This window comes from Chiroxiphia lanceolata, chromosome 3 (genome assembly GCF_009829145.1).
Source record: "Chiroxiphia lanceolata isolate bChiLan1 chromosome 3, bChiLan1.pri, whole genome shotgun sequence".
Classification (NCBI taxonomy): domain Eukaryota; kingdom Metazoa; phylum Chordata; class Aves; order Passeriformes; family Pipridae; genus Chiroxiphia; species Chiroxiphia lanceolata.
Window position 1 is genome coordinate 10,524,811 of NC_045639.1, and position 22,361 is coordinate 10,547,171.

The 22,361-nt window shown below is 38.6% G+C and overlaps 1 protein-coding gene across 1 annotated transcript in view; it reads left to right on the forward strand.

Annotated features, from left to right (window-relative positions):
• Positions 1-22,361, forward strand: part of EHBP1 (EH domain binding protein 1) — a 213,194-nt gene that overhangs the window by 143,204 nt on the left and 47,629 nt on the right. The window contains 1 exon segment of the mRNA XM_032681211.1: positions 16,758-16,905. Coding sequence (XP_032537102.1) covers positions 16,758-16,905 — 148 coding nt within the window.

Below are 22,361 nucleotides of genomic sequence, written 5' to 3' on the forward strand. Positions count from 1 at the left end.
TGAGTTACTGAACAGCTGTTTATTCGCTGAACATTGTCAGTCATGGCTACCGAAAAAGACAAGTATCCTGTAGGGAAAAAAATGTATGAGTTATGCAGTTAAAGACTATATGCAGTGAGAACCAATGCCAGGTTGTACAGCTACTGTAATTTCATCATTTTCTAACTTTTGAGTGCTTGACTTACCAAGCTCAACATTCTCCTAATGCATTTTAGTGGGAGACATGAATTGTGAAAGAGGAGTGTCTTTAATGGAGGCTGGTACAGTGTTCATATTTCATATATAAAGCTCTATATAGCATGAATATGTTATACATATGTTATATACATACCCATACATGTGTATGTTCTGAATGAGGATACATGTGTGCATCTACATATATAGGTATAAGATAAAATACATTGATTTCTGTTTTACTTTAATGTATTTGATCTTCATAGAGATGAAGCCTTTCCATTTGATGTAGTTGTGGCAGTTTTCTACAGGTCATTCCTCATTTGATTGTTAACATTTAGTACAGACTTATTTCTATTCATGGTTTTTTGGTCATTAAGGTTAATAATAAGAACTTTGATTCAAAGCAGTGTTGTATGTGTCAGTGTGCTGTACTGTATAGCAGTGTGTTATCCAAATGAGAGTTATTAATGAGAATCACCATTTAGTAGTGGAAATTGGACTAGGCTCATTTTCGGGATGGATTGAGATACAAAAGGAAATGGTTTAAAACAGGAAGATCTAATTTTAAATAAGAAAACTTTGAAGAGATAGCCCGGGGGCAATACTTTTGAAAGTAACTCTTGAAGTTTGCAATTGCACCTTTTTTGATACCTTCACAAAAAGAACTTTAAGCATCCCAGTCTTTCAGTGTGTTCTGAACATCAGTCACCCCAGCTAAGCAAAGCCTGCAGTCTCATTAGTTACTTTTTGAAAAATCTAGTCTCACAGGCCTTGCTGTTACTGCTTTACATTTGTCATGTGAGAGCCATGAATCGCTGTTTTCTCGGTAACCAAGTGAGAACAGCATAAAATACAACGTGTGGGATTGTACAGTGTGCACGGTGAGCACAGGCTGTATTGCTGCTCAAGGCCAACAACAGGGAGGAAATTTCCAAGTATGTTCCATGACCATAATATAAGTCACTTGGTATGTGCTCACCTGATTTGTTTTGGTAAAACTCCATTTTGAAAAAAGTGTTCCTGTTTCCCCTTTAAACTTAGAGCAAACACCTTAGACCTTCTTCTGCCTAAACCTTACCCTTTCTCTAGTAGAACCAATATTCTCTCCTCTCCTCTCCGAACCTCTCCGAACCTCTCCGAACCTCTCCTCTCCAAACCTCTCCTCTCCGAACCTCTCCTCTCCGAACCTCTCTGAACCTCTCCAAACCTCTCTGAACCTCTCTTCTCCTACCCTCCCCTCCCTTCCCTCCCCTGCTCTCGCTTCTTCTTCTCTCTCTTCTCTCTTCTCTTCTCTTCTCTTCTCTTCTCTTCTCTTCTCTTCTCTTCTTCTCTTCTCTTTCTTCTCTTTCTCTTCTCTTCTCTTCTCTCTCTTCTTTCTCTTCTCTTCTCTTCTCTTCTCTTCTTCTCCTTCTCTTCTCTTCCTCTCTTCTCTTCTCTTCTCTTCTCTTCTCTTCCCTCTTCTCCTTCTCTTCTCTTTCTTCTCTTCCTCTCTTCCTCTTCTCTTCTCTTCTCTCTCTTTTTTTTTTTTAATCTTTGTTGTCTCTTTCTTTGACCACTAACTAGCCTGTCATAAAGTACTGGCTGTTTTCCTGTGACATCTTCATTTCTCTGGCCATTTACCCCTCTTTTCTTAAGTCTTCTTTCTTGCTGTAATGTGTTTCTATCTTCTCTCTCACGTTGTGCTCTGTGTCAGTGTTTATTACTTGTCTTACTTTCTTTTTTAACTCAGAAATTGATGAACCTCTGGGAGCAAAATATTAAGGCACTGAGTTTGCTCTCATACCTGATAACTCATCTTTTTTTCCTCTGAATCATGTTTTACATTGCATCTCTCAACTGTATCCTCTTTCCCTTCTTTAGTTTGTATCTTCTTGTTCCTCCTCCTCCCCTCACCACACCATCTTTCATCATCTTTCAGCTGTCTTGCTCTGGCGCATATCAGCTCCCTTTCCCTTCTTTCTTCTCCTTTAAAAAATTTTTCTTTCTTTCTTAATACCCTCTGTCTGCTTTACTCTTTTCTCTTTCTCTTTTCCTTTCTTCCTTAGACATCTTCCCTATGGGCCTTCTACTTCTCTTCTCTACCCCATTGTCTTCCATCTTGTTCAACATCCACTTGATTTAGTCCCATCCTTCTCTGCTGCTTCCTCTATTTGTATTTTTATTAGCCCCAATTCTTCCCTACTTAAAGCATGGGAGAAGTTTTTTTTCACTGTTATGTCCGTTATATTCGTATTCGGTGCTTCTCAGAAGCCTTCAAACTGCAAGCTGTATGCATGCAGACTGGATGTGGAGGTATGTAGGCAGGTATTTGAAGTCCAAGAAGAGACTACATTGATCAGAGCCTCCTTGAAATCACGCACATGGTTTGGGAGGATCATAGCTGTGTCATTAAAATTGATGCAGCCCTTTGGAGACTGGAAGAATTAGCTTAAGAGCTCTGTGAACAGAGTTACTGATCCCCTCATGGATCCCTTTCTCTATGGTAGATTTATAAACAGCTCAGCCTTTCTTGATGTGCGTGTGTGGTGACTCTTTTACGACATGCTTCTGTCATTTGCAATCTGGTTAGCAGCTGTAATCACTTAGCTTTTAACCAGGAGAGCCTTTTTATTAGCTTACTCATTTTTATTTAACTCGCCTTTTCTCATGGTGAATATCACAGGGCTAGAAGGGACATATCTGCTCCCAGCAGATGCTGTAAAATATCAACCTGTAGTGATGGTTGTTAGCAGCGGCAGCTTGGTTGGAATGTGATGTTGGAAAGGTGAGGAGGCTGAAGCTGGTCTGTGCAACCTAACTGGCAAAGTGGCAGGCTAGAGGGGACCACAAGTGGGAAATAATCAGAAGTCATTGACCTAAAAGGCCTTTCCAACAGGGAATCCTCATCTGCGGAACCTGGAGTGGAATCCGTAATTCCTGAATCTCAGCATAACTGCTGTCAGCAAATATCTGCAAAGGCCATTGGCAAAATGTTGGTCTTATTTGCCTTTAGTGACTGGTCCACATAAAGAATGGAAATTTACTGCAGCTGTCATTTACTCTGTAAACTCAAATGGCTATGGTTATGGAGTCAGCATGATTACAGAGAATGGAATTAGGAGTTAAGAAATGCACAGGCAACTTTAATTAACCTCCTTTGTGTATATGCATTATGATGTAGTCTTTAATTATGTGATCACATACTGTTTTCCCCAAAGCAGTTGTGTCTCATTTACCTCAGAGAATAGAGGTGATGTAGAAGACTGTTTGTCCAGAGGACCTCTGTACTTCTGATTGCAGAAATTGGAAGGTGTGCAACAAATGAAGCAGGGATTGTGAGGAGCAAAAAGATGAGGTCATGGTTAAGGTGCTTGAAAGAATTAAATGTACTGCTGCTGACTTTATCTGAGTTCCTAATCAGAGTTGCTAAGTCTTTTGAACCGAACTTCCTCCAAGTGGTCACTATTTGTGTATCCTTCCTTTCTGTATTGCTTTGAGGTGAAATTTGATTTGCAGATATATTGAGCATCCAGGTCTGTCAGGGAAATCAATTAGAGCTGTGCTTGAGACATATAAAGGACTGTATAAAGCTTAGTATACAAAAAAAACCAAACAGGTAATAGGCTTCCCAGGGCAAGCACCCAATGATAGATCCTTTCAGCTGGATCTCTCCATCTCAGTTCTCATCCGAAGAACAGGGTAATAAGGCTTCCACGGCATGGTGTGAGAAGGGAATGTGATTAAAGCTTTTGAGGCCCCTAAATACCATAGTGGTGGGCACTGTAGAAAGAAATGAAAAGGAGAAATTAATAATTCTGTCTTCAGAGCAAGATTCGAATACTGAGGCGTAAAGAACAATGCCACATATTGATGGGCCTACGTAGTGAACAGCGAAAATAAACCCAAGTATTGAACACCACTGGGCAGAGCTCAGGTCTGGGCTGAAGACCAGGAGATAGTGAAAGTAAAAGGTGGTGCTACAAAAAGACTCTGTTTTAAAGGATACAGAGCAGAATGAAAATTAAGATTGTGCCCACTGTTTTTATTTCTGGCATCTCCTAAATCCTGTGTCAAATTCTTTTAACTTGTTTATGTAACGTAGACAGATTTAGCAAGGAATGCAGTATCATGTGGAGTTCATGAACAATAGTGCTCATCTGGCAAAGGATGTATTTTTCTCCCTAATGGGGCCACAGATAATTTCTGAAGTTATTTGGGTTTTACATGAGCTAAGGATTCCTCCTTGGTGAATTTAGGTGCAGGACTTGGCCACTTATATGGATTTGACCAAAAATTTTGCATATTTAGGATATAGCATAGATTCTGGGATGCAAGAGTTAAATAGTATGATACCCAGAGGGAATCACTCTGTCTTTTGCCTTTTGTGAAATAGGAAAATAGTAATTCTTCCTTCACAGAAGCATCCGAGGATAACTAGGCTAAAAATTGTGAGGGACTCCATATGGACAATAAGTATTTAAAACCAGATTAATATAAACTGAAGGGGGAGTGGTTCAGAGTAATCCTAATGCTGCTGTTGTGCTTAAATGCAACTGTTGCTAACCTGCTTTCTGTACAGAGAAAGATTTCGGTTTGGTTATCGCTGCTACCATTATTTTATATTTATTCAAGTTGAATGACAGCAATAGCTGCCTCAATATATATATATATATTTAAAAAACAAAGGGTTGGAAGAGCAGCAGGGACTCTATTCAGCTTTTTCAGTAAAATTTGCACATACAAAGTACTTCACTGAAAAGCTGTTTCCTCCAAACACGCGAACACTGTCTGTGTGCAGAGGGCAGAGGAACGGGCTGTGGCATGAGATTGTTTCTCGTTGCTCAGAATATTGCTTTTTTTACTCCCTTGCTCAAAGGACTTGTTGCAACTGTATCTAATTCATATTTAATAAGTTCTTTCTACTTCAGGTGTCAATCGGTTGTGCCCATTGCTTTTCATTTTCATAAATATTTGAGTGCAAAATGATAACATTTTTTTGCATGCACTAGACCAGTGGAAATGGAAGTTCTCTTTAGAAAGGCTTCAGAAAGTGACAGAATCTGAAAGGATATGAGTCTCTATGCTCTTACTTTAATTTTGGTTGCATACATTTGTGCAGATATGGAATATGCCAGCTGCATTAAAATAAAAACAAAGCATTATTTTAAATGCTCAGAAATAAAGGTTTAATAAATGGTCTCATTTATTGATCATGTCCTGCAATAATCTGCTGCCCCTCTGAACTAATAAGCTCCAAACTGCTTGGCTCAAATAGGTGACCAAAAAGTAAACTCTAGCCAGTATGAACAGAAGTGGTACAGAAAGCAAATTAACAGTAGACAACAAAAATAGAATATTTTAATTTGATTGAAAGATGCCTGAAAGTCAAGATAGCAATGCAAGTATACTTTCCACCAATTATTTTAACAGGTTCTTGAAAAACAGTGCAAAATATCTTCATTAAGTAATTTTTTTTTCTCTGTGAAATCAGAGTCCCTATTTCTGCTGTGTTAGGAAAGGCATCGAGCTCATGAGTGGATTTTTTTGTAGTCTCCTCAATTGGAAAATAAATATCTGTGATTGAGGTGATGATGTTAATTCATTTAAGGAAAAACTCCCAAGTTATCCGTGTCTTGTTTTTCTTTAAAAAAATAGATTAAAAATCTGATCTTTATTAATTAAACATCTAACATTAATTTATTGAGGTGTAGGACTTTGCAGATGGCAACCTTGGTCTTTTAATATTAATTGGAAAATATCGATTGAGAAAAGACTAGTCTGTCATGATGATAATTGCAACCAGATTTAGATATGATCACTAGATCTTCCTGAGATTACAAAGAAGCAGTTACCATCTAATTGGCAAAAAGATTGAACATTATTTTGGTAATCCCTGAGCTTTGCTAACTTATTCCCTGTTGTTCATTTATATGTCTTGTCTGTATGTCACTATAAAGTGGTTAAATATGGTGTAAGCTGATAAGACTATGCTGTAGAGTATTTACATTTCATGAGCATTCCAAGTTTTATAGCTGTTTTAACAATATACTTTTCTTTAAATGAAGATTAGACCTACTGACTGAACACTTCAAAACCACAACAGACCTGATATTTACTTCTTTATTACGACAAGCTAAGGTTGAGATAGCCTGATCTCATTTCCTTGATGGCAAGAACAAGAAAGTTATTTTATTTAACGTTACTCAATACATGAAAAATTAAAATAATCTCTAAGTTTCCAAGAAGGTTCTACATCTTTTGACTTCATATTTGATCTGTTTAAACACTTTCTTACTGTGAAGTTGTGATATTTCACTGTACAAAAATATTGCTGCAGACAAGTCCCTGACAAAGCTGGGAAAATAAATCAATTAGTGCAAGTAAACTAATTTTGAAGAAGAATTAGTATGCACTGTCAGTTTTATACCAGGAGGGATTTCCTGAGTAAAGCATAACCTTTGATAATGCAAGACAAATGTTAGCAGTTTGAGTTTTAGATACAAATGCTTGAGTTTCTCAGCTGAATTTTATTGCTGTTATTTCCATAAATTGTATCTATTTACACCACTTAAGCATCTGGCCTAATATATAAATGTGCAGTTACTTATTGTGGCTGTAAATTCAAGATGCTGCACAGTGTGCAGCCATACAATTAACTTGGACGCTGACAGAAAATAGACTGTCAACTTATTAACAGAATTTTACGATCATCTGAACAAAATTAGTTCAAAAATTTTATCACCTTCTATCCATTTATAGATATTAGCCAAAAAAAAAATAATAAATCTCCGTTTCGGAGCTATCCCTTTGTGCACAAAGCGAGACCCGGGTCTCTCCTCTGGAATGCTCTTTTTTCTATCGCTGCTAATAGCTGTGGACGTTTTCCGTGTGGATGTTCAGTACACGCTGTTGTGAATCCCAGGATGATATCGCCATTACTTAGAGCTGTATTTTGCATTGCCTATTCTGTTCTTGCTCAGCATGCACAAGGGTAGAGTTAAAATCTTTATTCATTTCATTTAAAAATGTTTCTTTTGTTCTCCTTATCGTGTTCTGGCTTTCCCAAGGATATATGCCTTGAACGAAAAGTCACATGTGCATTACTAATTGTGTGCCATTGTATTTACAGTTCCTAGTGGTGGCACTGTGAAGCTACTAATTCTTTTGCTTCACTTGATGTAAAATAATCTGAGTGTCTTTGATAGCAGTGAAACAGTATTAATTGTTTTGTACATTTCTTGGTCACTCTTCTTAGGTGGTCTTCATAATCTATTAGAACTTTCAGCCAGATTTTTGTAATGTCATGCCTCCAGCAGTGATTAAATTGGTAATTAATGAACAGTCCTTGGCAACATAAACCACATCCCGTTAATTTTCCCTTTTGAGTTTTTCGAAGTTGTCGTCTCTGTCAGAAAGCATTGCGCCACCTTGCTACGGCCCCTTGGCATGGAACCACAGCGACGGGATTTTTTGCAGCCATTAGTAGATCAGAGCAGTAATTTCACAGTATTTTGGTCAGGGTAATTATAGTACCAAGTACCGAGTAGAGTTGGGAATTCACACAAGAAGTCCAGAAATACCAGGTGAGCTTCCTTGTGTTCACTGGGACGTTATGATTAGTTTAATTGGGCTTTGTTTGATTTCAGCCGCGGAGACTCTTTGTGCCACGGCACTGCAGCCACTTTCCACTTTAGTGTTTCTGACCTGCATTGACAGGAACTGGTGCAAAAATGAACTCTTTGAAGTGGGACTCTTTGGAGAGGACAACAAAAAAAGGGGAAGAGTGATGTGTAAGTAGTGTACTGTAGCAAAGCTCGACACCAGCCCGAATACTCTGTGTTTTACGGGTGATGTGGTGCAAGTTCCTTCATATTTTCAGCTGGAACAGATAATATTTCTGCTACGTTTGTGCAAATGTCGAGTAAATTACTGCATGTAAAAACACAGCCTTTTTTTTTTAATCGCTGGCTTTTACATAGCACCTGCTGTTCTACCTTCCTTTGAAGATACAGTTGTTTCTCCCACCAGAAATTCTGTGAATCGTCTATTTAGTCCTGCAAACAAATCTGGGCGAATACATTAATGAGACTGCAGCTGCACTTAGCAGTTCACATGTCACAAAATAGTAGGTAAAGGCATTCATACTTGAGTGACTGACTATAGGTGTAGTGGCCTTCAGCAGTACATTGTGCACATTAAAGTTTAAATAGTCACTTGCCTGTTGGCTTCTGAATGAAAGGACTGTCACTGGTCACTTCTCCTAAAGCCTTAATGAAACCAAATAGTTTGCTACGAGTTTGGGCCTAACCATTGGGGTGTTTCATGCAGTCTTGTCAGTTGATGTTCATGAATTGACTTGAACGAAGATCAAAGTGTTTCTCAAAATGGAGAAGCGGGGAGAGAGACAGCTCCTTCAATTGCACCACAAGAGCTAATCAAGCCATCAGTTCTTTATGCACTCTGCGTGCCTTTAGAATTTAATACCCAATGGTTTGTCAGGACAAATTGAAATTCGGGGGTTGGCGGGGGGGGGGAGGGAGAGTGTCCCTCCTCAGCCCACTGAAAATAAAATTTGCGCTTCACTCTTCTGGAGGATCATTTTGATAAATTTTATCATTTATCGTAAAACTGCAATGTTGATTAAATGTTTGGGGTTGAAAAAAGAAGTTACAGTGAAGGATTCAATGGGCATTACGTGCTTTAGCCCTGAGGAAAGATTCAGGTTTAAACTGAAAGAGAAACTAAACTCGGTGTGATTTTTTTGTTTCTTGGATTGCTAATGAACTTTTTTTGCTGAAACATTTTAAATTGGTTTCAGAAGATAGATTTTTGAGTGTCAGTTAAAACAAAGTCATGTGAAAATGCCTCTCTCTCTCCCTCCCTCCCCTTCTCTCTTTTTAATTGATATGATTTAGGCAGAGGAAAATGGTAAGGGGGATTTTTCTATTGCAGAAGCAATTTTTAAGGGATTTAGTCTTATTTAGCCTGAAGGTCTTCACACTAATGAGAGCACTTAAGTTACGTCCAGGCGTTGATTAGACAGCTCATCTATCAACTGGAGCATGAGAATTTGTATTTTAGGTACCTTTTACACATTATAAATTTTTTTTTATTACTTTAGACTTTATTTTCCACAAATTTTTAATTACTTTCTTTCACATCCAAGGTCTCTGTAATGCAGCTGACAGAGCACAAACGCTAACAGGGAAATACTCTACATTTGGTGTAGAGTACATTTTGATACATTTCAATAATATGGACATGTCCATAATATTGAAACTGTATCTGTAGAAACTGGTGTTCTGGATGCAAATTGCTACCCAGATACATTCCTTAAACCGCCACAAGCCCCCTTAAAGTCTAAATACATTTATTCAGGAAACACAGAATTATATATATTTTTAAATGCCCAACTACCTCCCCCAACCCTTCCGAAACTGTGAATGGTCTCTCTACCTGTACGTTTTTTGCCATGTTTAAAACACAATAACATCTTAATTATTTTCTGAACCATTCTGAAAAGTACAGCTTTTGTAACTTTTTGACATTTCATGTTTAAAAAAAAAAAAAAATTAAAACGTTGCCACCAGCTTGCACTATGAGCAGCCTGTAATAACAGTTAAAAAAGCTTTCTGAACTATTTGACAAGATTTCTTAGTGCTGAGGCCATATGCTGTAGCCTTTAAGCTATTTCTTCCTATCAGTTTCATTATCACCTGCCTCTGAGTCTCCAATATCATCAGTAAGCACATGCAGAATCATAATTATGCCATGTACAAGTTCTTTGATAACATGTACAGTTTTCTTCTTAATTCTTTATCAAATGCATTGATCGTGGCATGTGTGCATTGATCCAGGTCCACCATCTGGCTGTGTGTGATAAGCACAGTGGCATCTTTGCATTTCCACTGTCATTCATTGCGCTACAATTTGGCTGCAGGGGAGTAGTGGCTGGGATTAGCCCTGTTCTGCTACTTACTTGCATTTTAAGTTGACACCTCTACAGCGGCTCAGACCACATTACAAACTGAAACACATACGCACGACTTAGTGATGTGACACTCCTCAATAAGCTTACTCCACTAGCTACTCAACAATCTGTAATTGGATTTGTAGGAATAACAGCAAAAGATTTCCTAAGAATTGCTGGGGACAGAAGGTGAAGTTTTCTCATTATTGGCAAAAGGCTAGGTATAGATCTTAGGCGATTGGTATTTTCCATTAAAAAAACCTGCCAGCAGTTGCAGGACATTTTCAAAAAAAAAAAAAAAAACAACCAGCAAAATAGGGTCCGGGAGATGTAGGGTTAGCACTTGTTCTTTTCATTCTCATCACACAGAAGCAGACAGGGATCTCGTTACCCTCCCCCAAAAATTAAGAGAAAGGAGGGAGGAAAACCAACTTTCGGAGGCCCCCTGCAGCCCGCTGGCTTTGTTCGGCTGGGAGTGACCCGGGAGCATTCCTCAGGAGGGCAGTCCCCCCTCCCTCGGCGCGGGGCTGCCCGCCTGAGGAGGAAGCTTCCCAGGATGGCAGTCTGCGAGATGCTGCTCTTCAGCTTACGCATCCCATACACTTGCCAAAAGTCTTTGTTTCATAACACCACTTTTTTTTTCTCTCCTTTTTTTTTTTTTTAAATTATAAAGTCAAGTTTACACAAGAGAAAATCCCTTAAGTGGAGCTCGACGAATGTTGACTCCGACAATGAGTAAGCAGCTTTCTTAACTTCTGTCTGTAACTCAGCAGTGGAAAGGCACGGAAAACACCATCTTTAGTCTATTAATCTCGAATCGGACGTTCTGCCCTGTCTGGGTGATGGCACTATTTCAGAATATTTCTCAGCCTGCATGATTGAGACCCTCTTTGTGGGTAATGCCGATAGCATTGACAGTCATGATGACAGGCAGAACAAGCTTCTAGATCTCCCAGCACCTTAGGTGATTGTTGGCCTTAATTATGCTTCCCGGATGGGGGAGACCACAAACTTGCCTAAGCAGGGAAAATTCCAGGGAAGAAGTTAGCAGAGGACTTTGTCTCTGCTTTGGTTTAGGTCGACTTTCTTGATGGTCTTTCCTGGGAGCCCTGTGGGTTGGCAGGGCTGCCCTCACAGTGTTGGCTGGGAGAGCACCTCGCTCTTCGTGTCAGTGCAGGTGAGCAGGAAGAGAAGGAAAACAGAAAGTGTTCTTGGAACTGGATATTTCAACCCGTCCTTAAAACCTGCCGCAGAGCCAAGTGCAGTGTGAAACAGATCTGCTCGCCTCTGTCGCCGCAGAGATGTGCAGCTCCCAAATGGTTAAATGGGTTAAATCTTATTTATCAGAACAGAACTTTGGGGCTGTTTTGCAGAATGCTCCAGCAGAAATACCTGTGGTTCACTTCGACGTTACAATTTTTTTTGTTGGTTTCTTACTCATAAATACTTGAACTGTTAGACCTTTTACTTTTTCTCTGAGAAAGATGTATTTGTACCAGATTAGAAAGCTAAACTGTTTCTTTACATTGAATAATCAGCCTGTCATGACAAATCTATCTACTTCTGCATGAGTAGGTGCCAGTTTGACTAGCTTCTTTTAGGCTCACACTGGGTTTTTAAGCTGGATCCGTGTGCATGACTGGCAGTGCATTTGTTGGACCAGATCTAAGGAGCCAGAGAGCGTTCAGCTCCTTTTGGCCTACAAAAGAGCAGCCAGACAACCAGCAAGAGGCCTTGGATGTAGCACAAGGTGATACTTACATAGTCAGCCATTCTTTTTTTCAAATATTTTTTTTCCATTCAGTAAACTAAGAGTTTTTTCAGTTTCACAACGACACAAGGAATTAAATTATCAGTGGATTGTTTTTCTACAGCCAGCATTCTTTACACCAGAAATACTGTACCGAGTGAATTGTAGGTTTTCCAGAACAACATAGATTATATTAAAAATAAAAAAAATTTTAAAAAGAATTTGCTGGCTATTTCTTTAAAGACCTCCCTGGTTTAAAGGCATGTTTTCCATTTTACAGCCACACAACCCATTTTACTGTGAATTTTGGGAGCCTTTTTTTCTTAGGAAGGACAGCTTTGCTAAGGCATTGCTTGTGATTCTTCCAGTTTTAGACTACTTTGGGCTACTTCTGTTTTCATTCGGTTTCATCAGTCTGTCAGTGCCATAGCTGGTAAGCCAATGGCTACTTAAAACAAACAGTTTGATACTTTTTGTGATGTGCATCCATGAGAAAATATTTTCAAGTTACATACAGTTTATTGGTAGTAGGGTAGCTGGTGTAGACACAGGGCATAAGGCAGAAAATACCAAGATGTTATGTCTGTCTTTGCTTACCACTTCCTAGGATCTGACGGCCACAGAAATCCAAAGCCACTTTGTTTCTGCCGAGTGTTCCCTGTTTAGCAATCCATATTTTGCTCACTACCTGTGTATTTTGAGCTGTTCTGAAAACGGTGCTAGAGGACCAAACATAAATGTGAGTCCCCAGGGTGATCAAGATTTAATCTGACCAGATGGGACAAACTTGAGAAAGATTTGACTTCCACTCTGTTTTGCAAACAAGAAAGGCTGATTTTTTTTTTCTCCCGTCCTTTCTTTGTTAGCAAAGGCACAGATCAGGCCATCCCCAGAGGAATGAGCAGGTGTGGCCATTTACAAGCATGTCTGGTTATATTATAAACCAACATAAGAAAAGTTTTGAAATGGTTTGAAAAGATCTGCTAAACAGTTTTAATGTTTCATCCCAAATCCTATTTACTCAAACAAGAGCCGATGAAGGTCACAGTACAACCCAGCCTGCTCAAATCTTTAGAGAGCTCGTGTAATTTTATTTTTTTTTATTTTTTTTATTCTGTCTTCTCTGCTAACTGAATAGGTACATTTTGGTAATCCTGAATAGGTACATTTCGGTAATCCTTGCCTCTGGACAAGCACAGAAGTCTTTTTCTTTCTGAATGGCTAATAACAGAGCCGTTCTTCCTGTCTAATGATGAAAGAGGTGGCAGTCAAGTTCTTCTCTTAGATGTTCTGTACACTCGGGGCTGACCACGAACCATTTTGAAAGCTACAGCTACAGGGATCACTCCCCCTCATAGTACAGTTCTGGGTTTGATTTCGTGCTGTGGTTTGTAACTGTTTTACCACTTTTTTTATTTTTTTTTCCTCCCAGTCTATCGACACGGTAAGGAATTTTCTTTCTAGACGTCAAGTAAATGCAGTTCACCAGATTGTATTTTTTTTATAGAAAGAGGATCATACATTATCAGACTTCTGGTGTAAAGTCAGTTTGGATCCTCCCAAAATTCAACCAAGGAGGACTAAAAATCCCTGGCAAAGGTTTTTTGTTTGTCGGGGGGTTTTTGTTTGAAAATGCAAGAAAATTGCAGGATTTTTGTCATTTAAGGAGATGGTTTTTAAGTGGGTGTTTAGGTTGTTTTTTTCCTCTGCAAGAGTCCACCACTCTCAATATTTTACTGAGTTGGTCAGCTCTCAGCTGGCCGGGTAATGATCTCGGAAACTGCCCTGCCAGTGTTTCACATTCGAATTCACCTTCCCAAATCCACGGCATCATTTTTGGCCAAAGTAATGTCAGTCATTGCCGTCTGCGGCGAGTACAAACAGGACCCCCTAATGGCAGCCATTTTTATTTGTTTCTTAAGATCCAAAGGCTGCTGAAAGAACAATTGGATAAAGTTGAGGATTGGAGAAGCTTGATTTTCTTGTTCCAGTGAAATGAAACTCCTGTCCTTTTTTTTCTTCCCTTTCCCTTAAAAGCCGGAGTCAGCTAGGGGGTTGTAGCTGTGTCAAAGCCGTTGGGATGCCACTGCTGATCACTTTAATTACTAGGACTAAGGAGGATAAAATTAAAAGTAGCACCATTGAAGCAGTGGAAGAAAGCTTGCCGAGATGTCAGTGAACTGTGAAATATAAAAATTGCATACCAATACATTTTTATAGGAGGGAAACAAGGAATTACATTACTTATTCTTGAAGAGTTTGTCCTTAAGTAGTGAAGTTTTCCTGCTGTGCATCTGCGTGGCAGATCTTTAAACCATTACGAAGTAGTTGGGGGAAAATAACAGAGCAAACTTTAATGTCTCTTTGGCATGTCAGGTCTATGTCAGAGAGTGAAAGATTTTACTGAGTTTTCTCTTCAACTGTTCAGGAAAAAAACCCACTGTATGGGTGTTTGCTTGGTCCTTTCTTGGTGCAGTGCTTCTCTTCGTGTTGCCTGGGGTTTTTTTAATATCTTTATTCATGCCTCCGTACCTCTCCTGAGCGCTTTCCTTTCCAAATTCTTGGAGATTGATATACTGTTTAATATTTTTTCTGTACCTCAAAACTTAATCTATCTACTTTTTCTACTCTCAGTTTCATTGCTCCTTCCACAGTGTTTCTCCTGCCAAGCTCAGCAAACGAGGGTTCAAATACCTGAATTGAATTTAAGCAAGAACTAGGCCAGTTTTTTCTCTTATCCGCTGGTGCTGATTGGCTTAATCAGCACAAACACAAGCCACCATAATCGTGTTTGCTTGGAGATCCCCGGATGTTAATGACTATGCTAATAATTCAGGATACAAGTTCTCTTTCAGGAGGAGGGGGGGAAGGAGAGGGGAGAAATCAGCCTGCTCAGCTTAGGGCATTTTTGTCACAAATACATAACTGGCCTTATTTTAAACTACATGTGCTGAAGTAGATTAAATTGGTTGACATTAAACCATACAGGAGTCTTAATTTTGCACATTCCTTCTTAAAAGTCATTTAAATCAAACCCACAAGTTCCTATATCCCAGGAGTTAGGAATGTTAGAGATTTGAGCACTTTTCTTTATGTAAAATTCAATGTGATTAATGTTACCGAATACTGTGGGTCAAAATAAAACCATTTGCTGTGTCAGTTGGTTGACTAGAAATTAAATTAAATTGATCTATTATAGTGCATAGGAGGAGGAGGGGGAAGCTTTCTAGGTGTCTTTCTAATGTGTACTTTACCAAATAAATTTTTGATAGAACTGTTGCTCTGTGCCTTCTGGGAAGTTAAAAGGGTGAGAAAGCAAACAAAGCCCATGTGCCATCCTGCTGCCTCGCAGGGCCCAGGCAGAATTGTCTTTCCAGGGGAGGACATTAGGAGAAAAGTAAATCCAGGCAATCTGATAGGGAATCAGGACTCTGTCACTCAGAGGCGAGATATTGTGCTGTGTCCATATACTTTGTTTACTGTAGGGTTTTATGAGTTGTAACCTGCCCATGCAAGCTGTTAATGAGGCTAAATCTTGCTGCTTGAGGATTGAATTACAGCACACCTCTGGGCTAATGGTTATAAACAGAAAGTCCCATTAGGGCTGCATTCTGATTCAGTCATTTGCATTTTTTCTATTGTGCTGAGGACAATGCTGAGTAAATAGCTACAAACAAACAATTTACATGGAAATAGATAAAATGTACCTAATTAGTATTTTGCGCTTGTTTTATTAATGATTGCTTAAACTAAATAGCACTTAGCAGCAGCTCTCACCAGCGTCTGCAGGTGTGGGATGATCAAGTTTCTGGGTTGGTGGGAAGACTGCCAGGATGGCTCTCCAAAATTGGGCAGTTTGTTATATTTCACTTAGTTCAGGTTAGCAGCCTGTACCTGGGATTTGTCCAGATCATTATGTCAATATTACAAAATTATTAGCAGGTTAGACTTAAAGCCAGGTGCTGACTTTTTGTGCTTATGACCATTTCTGATATAGAGGGGTGAGGAAAAACAGTCCTAACTTTGAAAAAATCCCGTGTTCAAGGTGAAAACTGAAATGGTTTCCCTTATGGTTTCATGGAGTCTTATATAATGTTTAAACACCTTTTTTTATTAAGACTTTTTAGTACGGTGGGTTAGTCGTTTACAAAATTTGATGCTGCAGAACTTTCCTTTTTTATGCGTTCGAAATATTATTGTGCTTCTAAGTTATGAGCTTTAGTAGGACATGGCATGGTTCCAGTATGATCTCTTTAATTGCTGACCAAAGCCCCACTAGTAGGATGTTTTAAATGATTCAAAGTCTTTTCTGCTCTGAGAGCACCTATTGTTCTTTCAGTAATTTTCGTTAATTTATTTTTTTTAAAAGTATCCATTGAAGTCGAAAAAACATGTCTCAGATTTGATACCACTTCACACTTTGAAGTCAGCTTGGTGCTTGGATAACCAAGAGCAACATCTGGCTTCTCGTTTCAGTTCTATGAGAGAATACTACTCAAATGAGTAATTCAATTTAGTAAAACCATTTTATAGCCATGGTAAAACTTCACTCAAATCACTCATTAAGTGTGATTACTTTGAGACTGAAGTGTCTGCAAATTTTCATCAAGGTATTTTTATAGAACATAATTTATAAAAGCTTTACATTGCAAATCATTAGGTTTCTAATGCAGTAATAATTTGGGGAATGCTTTAAAAAAATAATCTGATGCATGGATGTCTTTAAAAATTGTGGTGTGACACCCAACTGATATCGAGCGTCCTATTTATAATGTGGGCCAAGCACCATGCTGTAAACCAGTTCCTATCATGATGATCAGATTGAGAATGAAATTGCATTTCTGTCAATTACTGAGTTGGCAACTGTTCAATATATCTTAGCAGCAAGATGAAGAGCGGCGTCGGCAGCTGAGAGAGAGAGCTCGTCAGCTAATAGCAGAAGCTCGATCTGGAGTGAAGATGTCAGAACTTCCCAGCTACAGTGAAATGGCTGCAGAAAAGTTGAAAGAAAGGTCAAAGGCATCTGGAGGTGAGCTGAGGAACCTTGTATCTTATTCCTATGGCAACCTAGAAACCAGAGACCTTTTGGGTATCACTTTATTCACACTTCAAAACGTTGTTGTTCAGCAGGTGAACATATCAAAAGACCTGGCTGTAGATGTGTTTCCTAAGTCAGTGTTGTGTCACTTAATTTCCAACAATTACAAGAAAAGCATGTGTGGTTGAAAGAAAAAGATGTTCTGTGAACAAGTAGTTCATATTGGCCCATTATTTACAGATTTGTCATTGCCCACAGGTTTTTTTAGAATTTTATGGTTGTTGGTTCTCTTCAATATATATTGTTATATAGGAGCATGGATGTAATTTTGGGGGGCAAAAACATTAGAAATACTTAAGAAAAGTTATTTTGTATTAAATGTCTTCAAAAAACTGCTTGGGAAGAGAATTTTAAAGGTGGCCTGTGAGAGGCAGGGGCAACAACCTTTTGATTTTAAATGGCAGTCTTTTGACATACCACTTGCATTTACAGGTTTTGAGTTGTAATATTGCTATAATGTTATTAAACTGACTTTGAAATGTCATTAAAATTCATATACCTGCCAGTGCTATGAGCTGGAGTAATGTAGTGTCACTCAAACTCAAATGGGTGCTGAGCACACATTGCAGTGCAGGCTTCTTGTTCTTTTAATGTCTTCTACATATTCTAAGGGGAAATAGTGTTTCTCATACTAACACGTAATCATAAGCTGCAGTGTAAAGAAAATCCAGCTTTATGCTCACGATGCATGTAGATTCAACAAAAATATTTATTTCTTCTCTACTTTATGTATTTTATATGCATAAATATTTAAATACAGTCTTATTGCACCCTAAACCCTACACTTCTGTGCCATTTAAGGCTGAGAAGAAAGCAGTGAGTTGTATATCTCCCTTTGGTTTTGGTCTTCAGTTTTACCCAGTAAAGCAAGTTCTCTTTTGTGATAAATAGAGAAATTACATCCTTTGTGGGGATGCAGTAGGACAGGCTGAGCCAAACAACACAGTCCTTGGACATTACATAGACGGTGTTCCTCATCCCTCTTCATGGTTTATGATTCCCCATCCCACATTATTTAATTACTTCTTCCTCACTGTTTCATCATGCCTTACATAGCTGTTCCTACCATATCTTCCCTCAAAGTAAGGTACTCTGAGTGCTCAGCTGCACAGCAGTGACCCTGTTTTGTCACAGTGACTCACTTGCAGTGTTGCTAAATATCTCAGTGTGCTGCTTTCTGGGACGTGGCCTTCCTGCTCATATTTTCCTCTGTATTTTGCCATTGCTTTTCCTGCCCTTTGTTCAAACTGTGAACAGTCTCAGAGGTAGCTGTGCATATGTATTAAAAGAAACATGTATTTATAGAGAGAGAGATTGCATATGCACCCAGAGAATTTAGTGTTATTAAAGGAGACAGTATCAGTACTGGTGACAACTCGCTTATAAAGTTATCACCACTATACCTGTTGGGTTTTATCCATGCAACAATTTCACAGCTTTCTACTTTTGCATGTGCTTTGAGTTATCTCCTTTATTTGTATTTCCTGCTTTGATTTTTCTTTGCCCTTACTGTAGTTAGGCCAGTCTATTTGAACTTTCTCTTAGACTTAAAATTATTATTTCCCTTCTTGTTTTGTTCCTCTTTGCCCTTTTCAAGTCAATGTGCATTTTATAGCATTTTCTCTCCTTCTCAAAAAGGATGGCACATCTTCCACATACTTCTGTCACACCACTGGTAATGTCAGGTGCCACACTAAATGTCCACTCAAGAAATTCATTCTTCTAAAATGTGGTAGTTCTGTGAAATGGCACCAACGCTTAACAAACCGAATTAATTAGAATTATTTCTGGGTTTAGTCTTTTTTCATTTTTGAGTTTACACCAAAAATTAGGATATAATTGGACAGTCTCGTTATTACAGCTGGATTCTGAATGTTTGCCCTTAACTGCATTCACACGTAGTAGGGTTTTTTTCTGTTATAGTCTTGTACTTCCTGTAGAATACCCAAGACAAGCTTCTTGTGATATCTTATGTCTTCCAAGTTTTCTTGTCCGTTATGCTTCATAAATCTCTTCTTCTGCATTGATTACAATTACTTTTTAATTTACAAAAAGGGAATGTACCAAATAGTTTTCCTCTCTCAGTTCAATTATTTCAGAAGAAAAGTGACATTTCAGCTTTGGGATTCTGGAGTTTTTAAAGACTAATGATTGTAGGTAAAAATGTGATCTCTTTCATTTTTTCTATATGCTCATTAAGAATTTCATGCTTTGGCACTGGTGCAATATTCTCTGTTAAAAGTCTTTATTTAATCATGGTCTGAAAAACTCAAATGCCTATGGCAAGTTGAAACTTTCCTGGATAAGCAGCATCCTTAGCTACAAAATCCAATCTTTTCCATAGGTTATTTGGCATGTGAGACAGAAAATACTTCTTTCTGCCAACTGCCAGAGGGTTTGGGATGGCAGCTTCAAATTTATTAGATGTCCTACTAGCTTTAGGCCGATAAGCGGATGCCTTGAGATGGATCCAGGGACAGTATCAAGATAGGAATCCAAATTTCCTAGCAGCAACGGGACAAAGGAATTGACATATTATCTAGGAATATGTGCAGTGGAACACCCGTCTACTCTTTTGGGATGTGGGTGTTGTGCTTTCTTTGCTCTCTGGCACATCTCCATCCTTCATTTGAGATGGCGTCTTTGTGAGGATGTGGCTTGGATCTGGGGGTGGTATGTAGGCAGTGAAGGGAGGGAACAACAGACAGAACAGGATATGTTCAAGATTTCACTTCTGAGGCAGTGATTTTTAGGGAATGTACATGGTAGCACAGGCTTACTCATCATGCTAAGTCTCCAACTCATGAAACAGTGTTAAGTCCCTCAAGTTAATATTTTTAAAAGGCAGTATTTCTATCTGTTGGCAGTTACTGCTGTAATTTCTTGTCCTGACATCTAATTTCTTGTACATGGAACCAGTATTTCAACTCTGCATTTCTTCCATTCCCCACCTTTGTTGCCTTTATTACTGTTCAGAGGCTTCTGTCACATCCTGTAGCCTTAAAGCAAACTCTGTACCTGAAAGTAAATAAACAAAATATCTCAATATTCACAAACCTGAAGGATTTCCCAGAGACAATCCTGAAGGCTGGAAATATCTTCCCTGAAGAGCAAGTACTGTTTGTGCAACTCCAGTTGCAGCTTCCACATGCTTTTCCCAGTAACGTGATCCAGCCCCCATCAATGATTTTGCTTCTTCATGAAAATCACTCCTTTTTAATTTAATCTAGAAACTGTTGCAGTCTGCTGCAACTGGTTCACATGTGGACAAACTTAAACCAAGTCAATAGAATATCAGTTTTAACCACAAATTAGGTTTTGCCTTAGTCTGAATAGTAAGACATATGAGCTATAAAATACTTCTGGATCTTTTTCCACCAACATTCTGCCATTTCCATTTGGTTCTGAAAAATATTTCTCTCTCCAGCCCAGACTACAGTCCATGCTGTGTTGGTAAATTGTCAGTGCTGTTTAGTTATGGAGTTAATCCTTTATCTTTTATTTTGTTCATTTCTTCATGACATAGTAAAGCCTTGCTGTCTTTCTAGGATTCAAATTTACATACTTTTCAAGGAAGCAATTCTTCAGTCCTCTTCTAAATATGTGCCCTGGTTCTAGACCAAGTGCTTTTAGTTTTTCACATTAGCAATTTGCTCTTTTCATAAAAGATATCTGTTATCTCTTCGTCATGTTGTTCCTTTTATCATTTATAATTGCAAAATCTTGTTGTAACATGCTCCCTAAACACATTTCCCTTTTAATACACTGGAAGAACAAAACCCTGGAAAAAAAACAAACCCTAGAGTAGTTTCAATCAAGGAATCTAGATTTTTAAAGATATTTGAAAGTTTCTGAAATTACTTCCAATTACTGCTCTTAATTGATTTTTTTTAAAATAAAGTGTAAATGTCCTGATAATCATATTCAGTCAAAGTCTGCTAACTTTAAATTAAATGCTAGGTCGGGTCATTATCTGATATTAGAAACTGGTGTCTTTGACATTCCCATCTCTTTTGTTTCCTAAAACGGTGGTGTCAGAGGCAGTGCCTCTGACCTCATCTTGCTATATTAAATTAAAGAAAATCAAATAATCTAATATAAGCATTCCCTTAGTATGCAGGAGTCTTAAACCCTGTCATCTTGTTTAGACTGTTTTGACACATCCAGCATCCTATGGGATGACTGGTAGTTGTGAGCCGACCTTGCGAGGTTACTCCTTTGGATGATTCCCAAAGCCTCCTTCTAGGCTCAAGGTGGATTTGGTTTTCCTGTGCCACAATGGTGTCCCTCTTTCACTCTTCTACCTCTTCCAAATGTCCACAGTAGCCCAGTCATGCCTTGAGTGTGCCCCTGTGAGCTCCAAAGTGTGTTTGAGAGGATCATGGCCCGAATGCTACTGAATTTCTCAAACACCATCCTGAAGGATTTAGGGTCATGCAGGAAGTCTGTCTCCTCATCAGAAACAGTAGAGATGCTTTGAAGGAAATTCAAAAACCATCAGAATTGTTGCTATTGCTGCTTTACCATTCTCTGTTTTCTTTTCAGTCTGTTTTTTACCCCTTTACCCTTTATCCCTTTTTCCACTTCATGATGATCACGCTGTGCCCTTCTACTTTGTTCACCTACCTCTGCCCTACCTGAAACAACAGGATCACCTTGGGAAATTTAAGTGTCACAGAAAGGGTGTAACGCAGCGTCAGGAGTGTTTCCACCCACCAACTTGTACATCTGAAGCACCATCTGTCAGGTCCCAAGTTGGAAAACAGTAGTAGACATTAAAAAAGTCAACAGGCTCCTAAAATGGGAATTACAGGGCCTGTGGAGGTAAAGACGTAAAGAAAACATACAATTGTATGATCTTCATGACAGCAGTGTGGGCCTAAAGTGGAAACTTCAGGTCTGGGAATGAGGTTTAATGTGTTTCCAAGACAGATGATGAGTGATCAGCACCAATCCCGGTACAAACTTCTGGTATTCAGGATTATGGCATCTCAGTACTGTGTTTAGGATCCTTTTTGTTTATATGGTATTTGAATACACCCATGTTCTGTATTTATAATTTGTATTTTTTCCTATTTTATGTGTTTTAAAGTTCTTTTAGTCACTCTGTGTCTTGTTTCTTCAGTCACACTCCAGCCTACTCTTTTTTATCATTTTTGCACATGTGCACGCATACATAAGAAAAAAAGTTTGTATAAGTCTGAACAAGTGTAGATAGCATTTGTTATGAGATTTAAAAGTGAGTAAACACAATGCATCTACTTACTTTGAAAGTGCTAATCTAGCTTTTATGTACTTTAATTTCATTATATATTTGTATTGAAAACGTGAGTCAGGATTTTTTCTGGGATCTGCTTCACAATTCAGAACTTGCTATTTGATCTTCC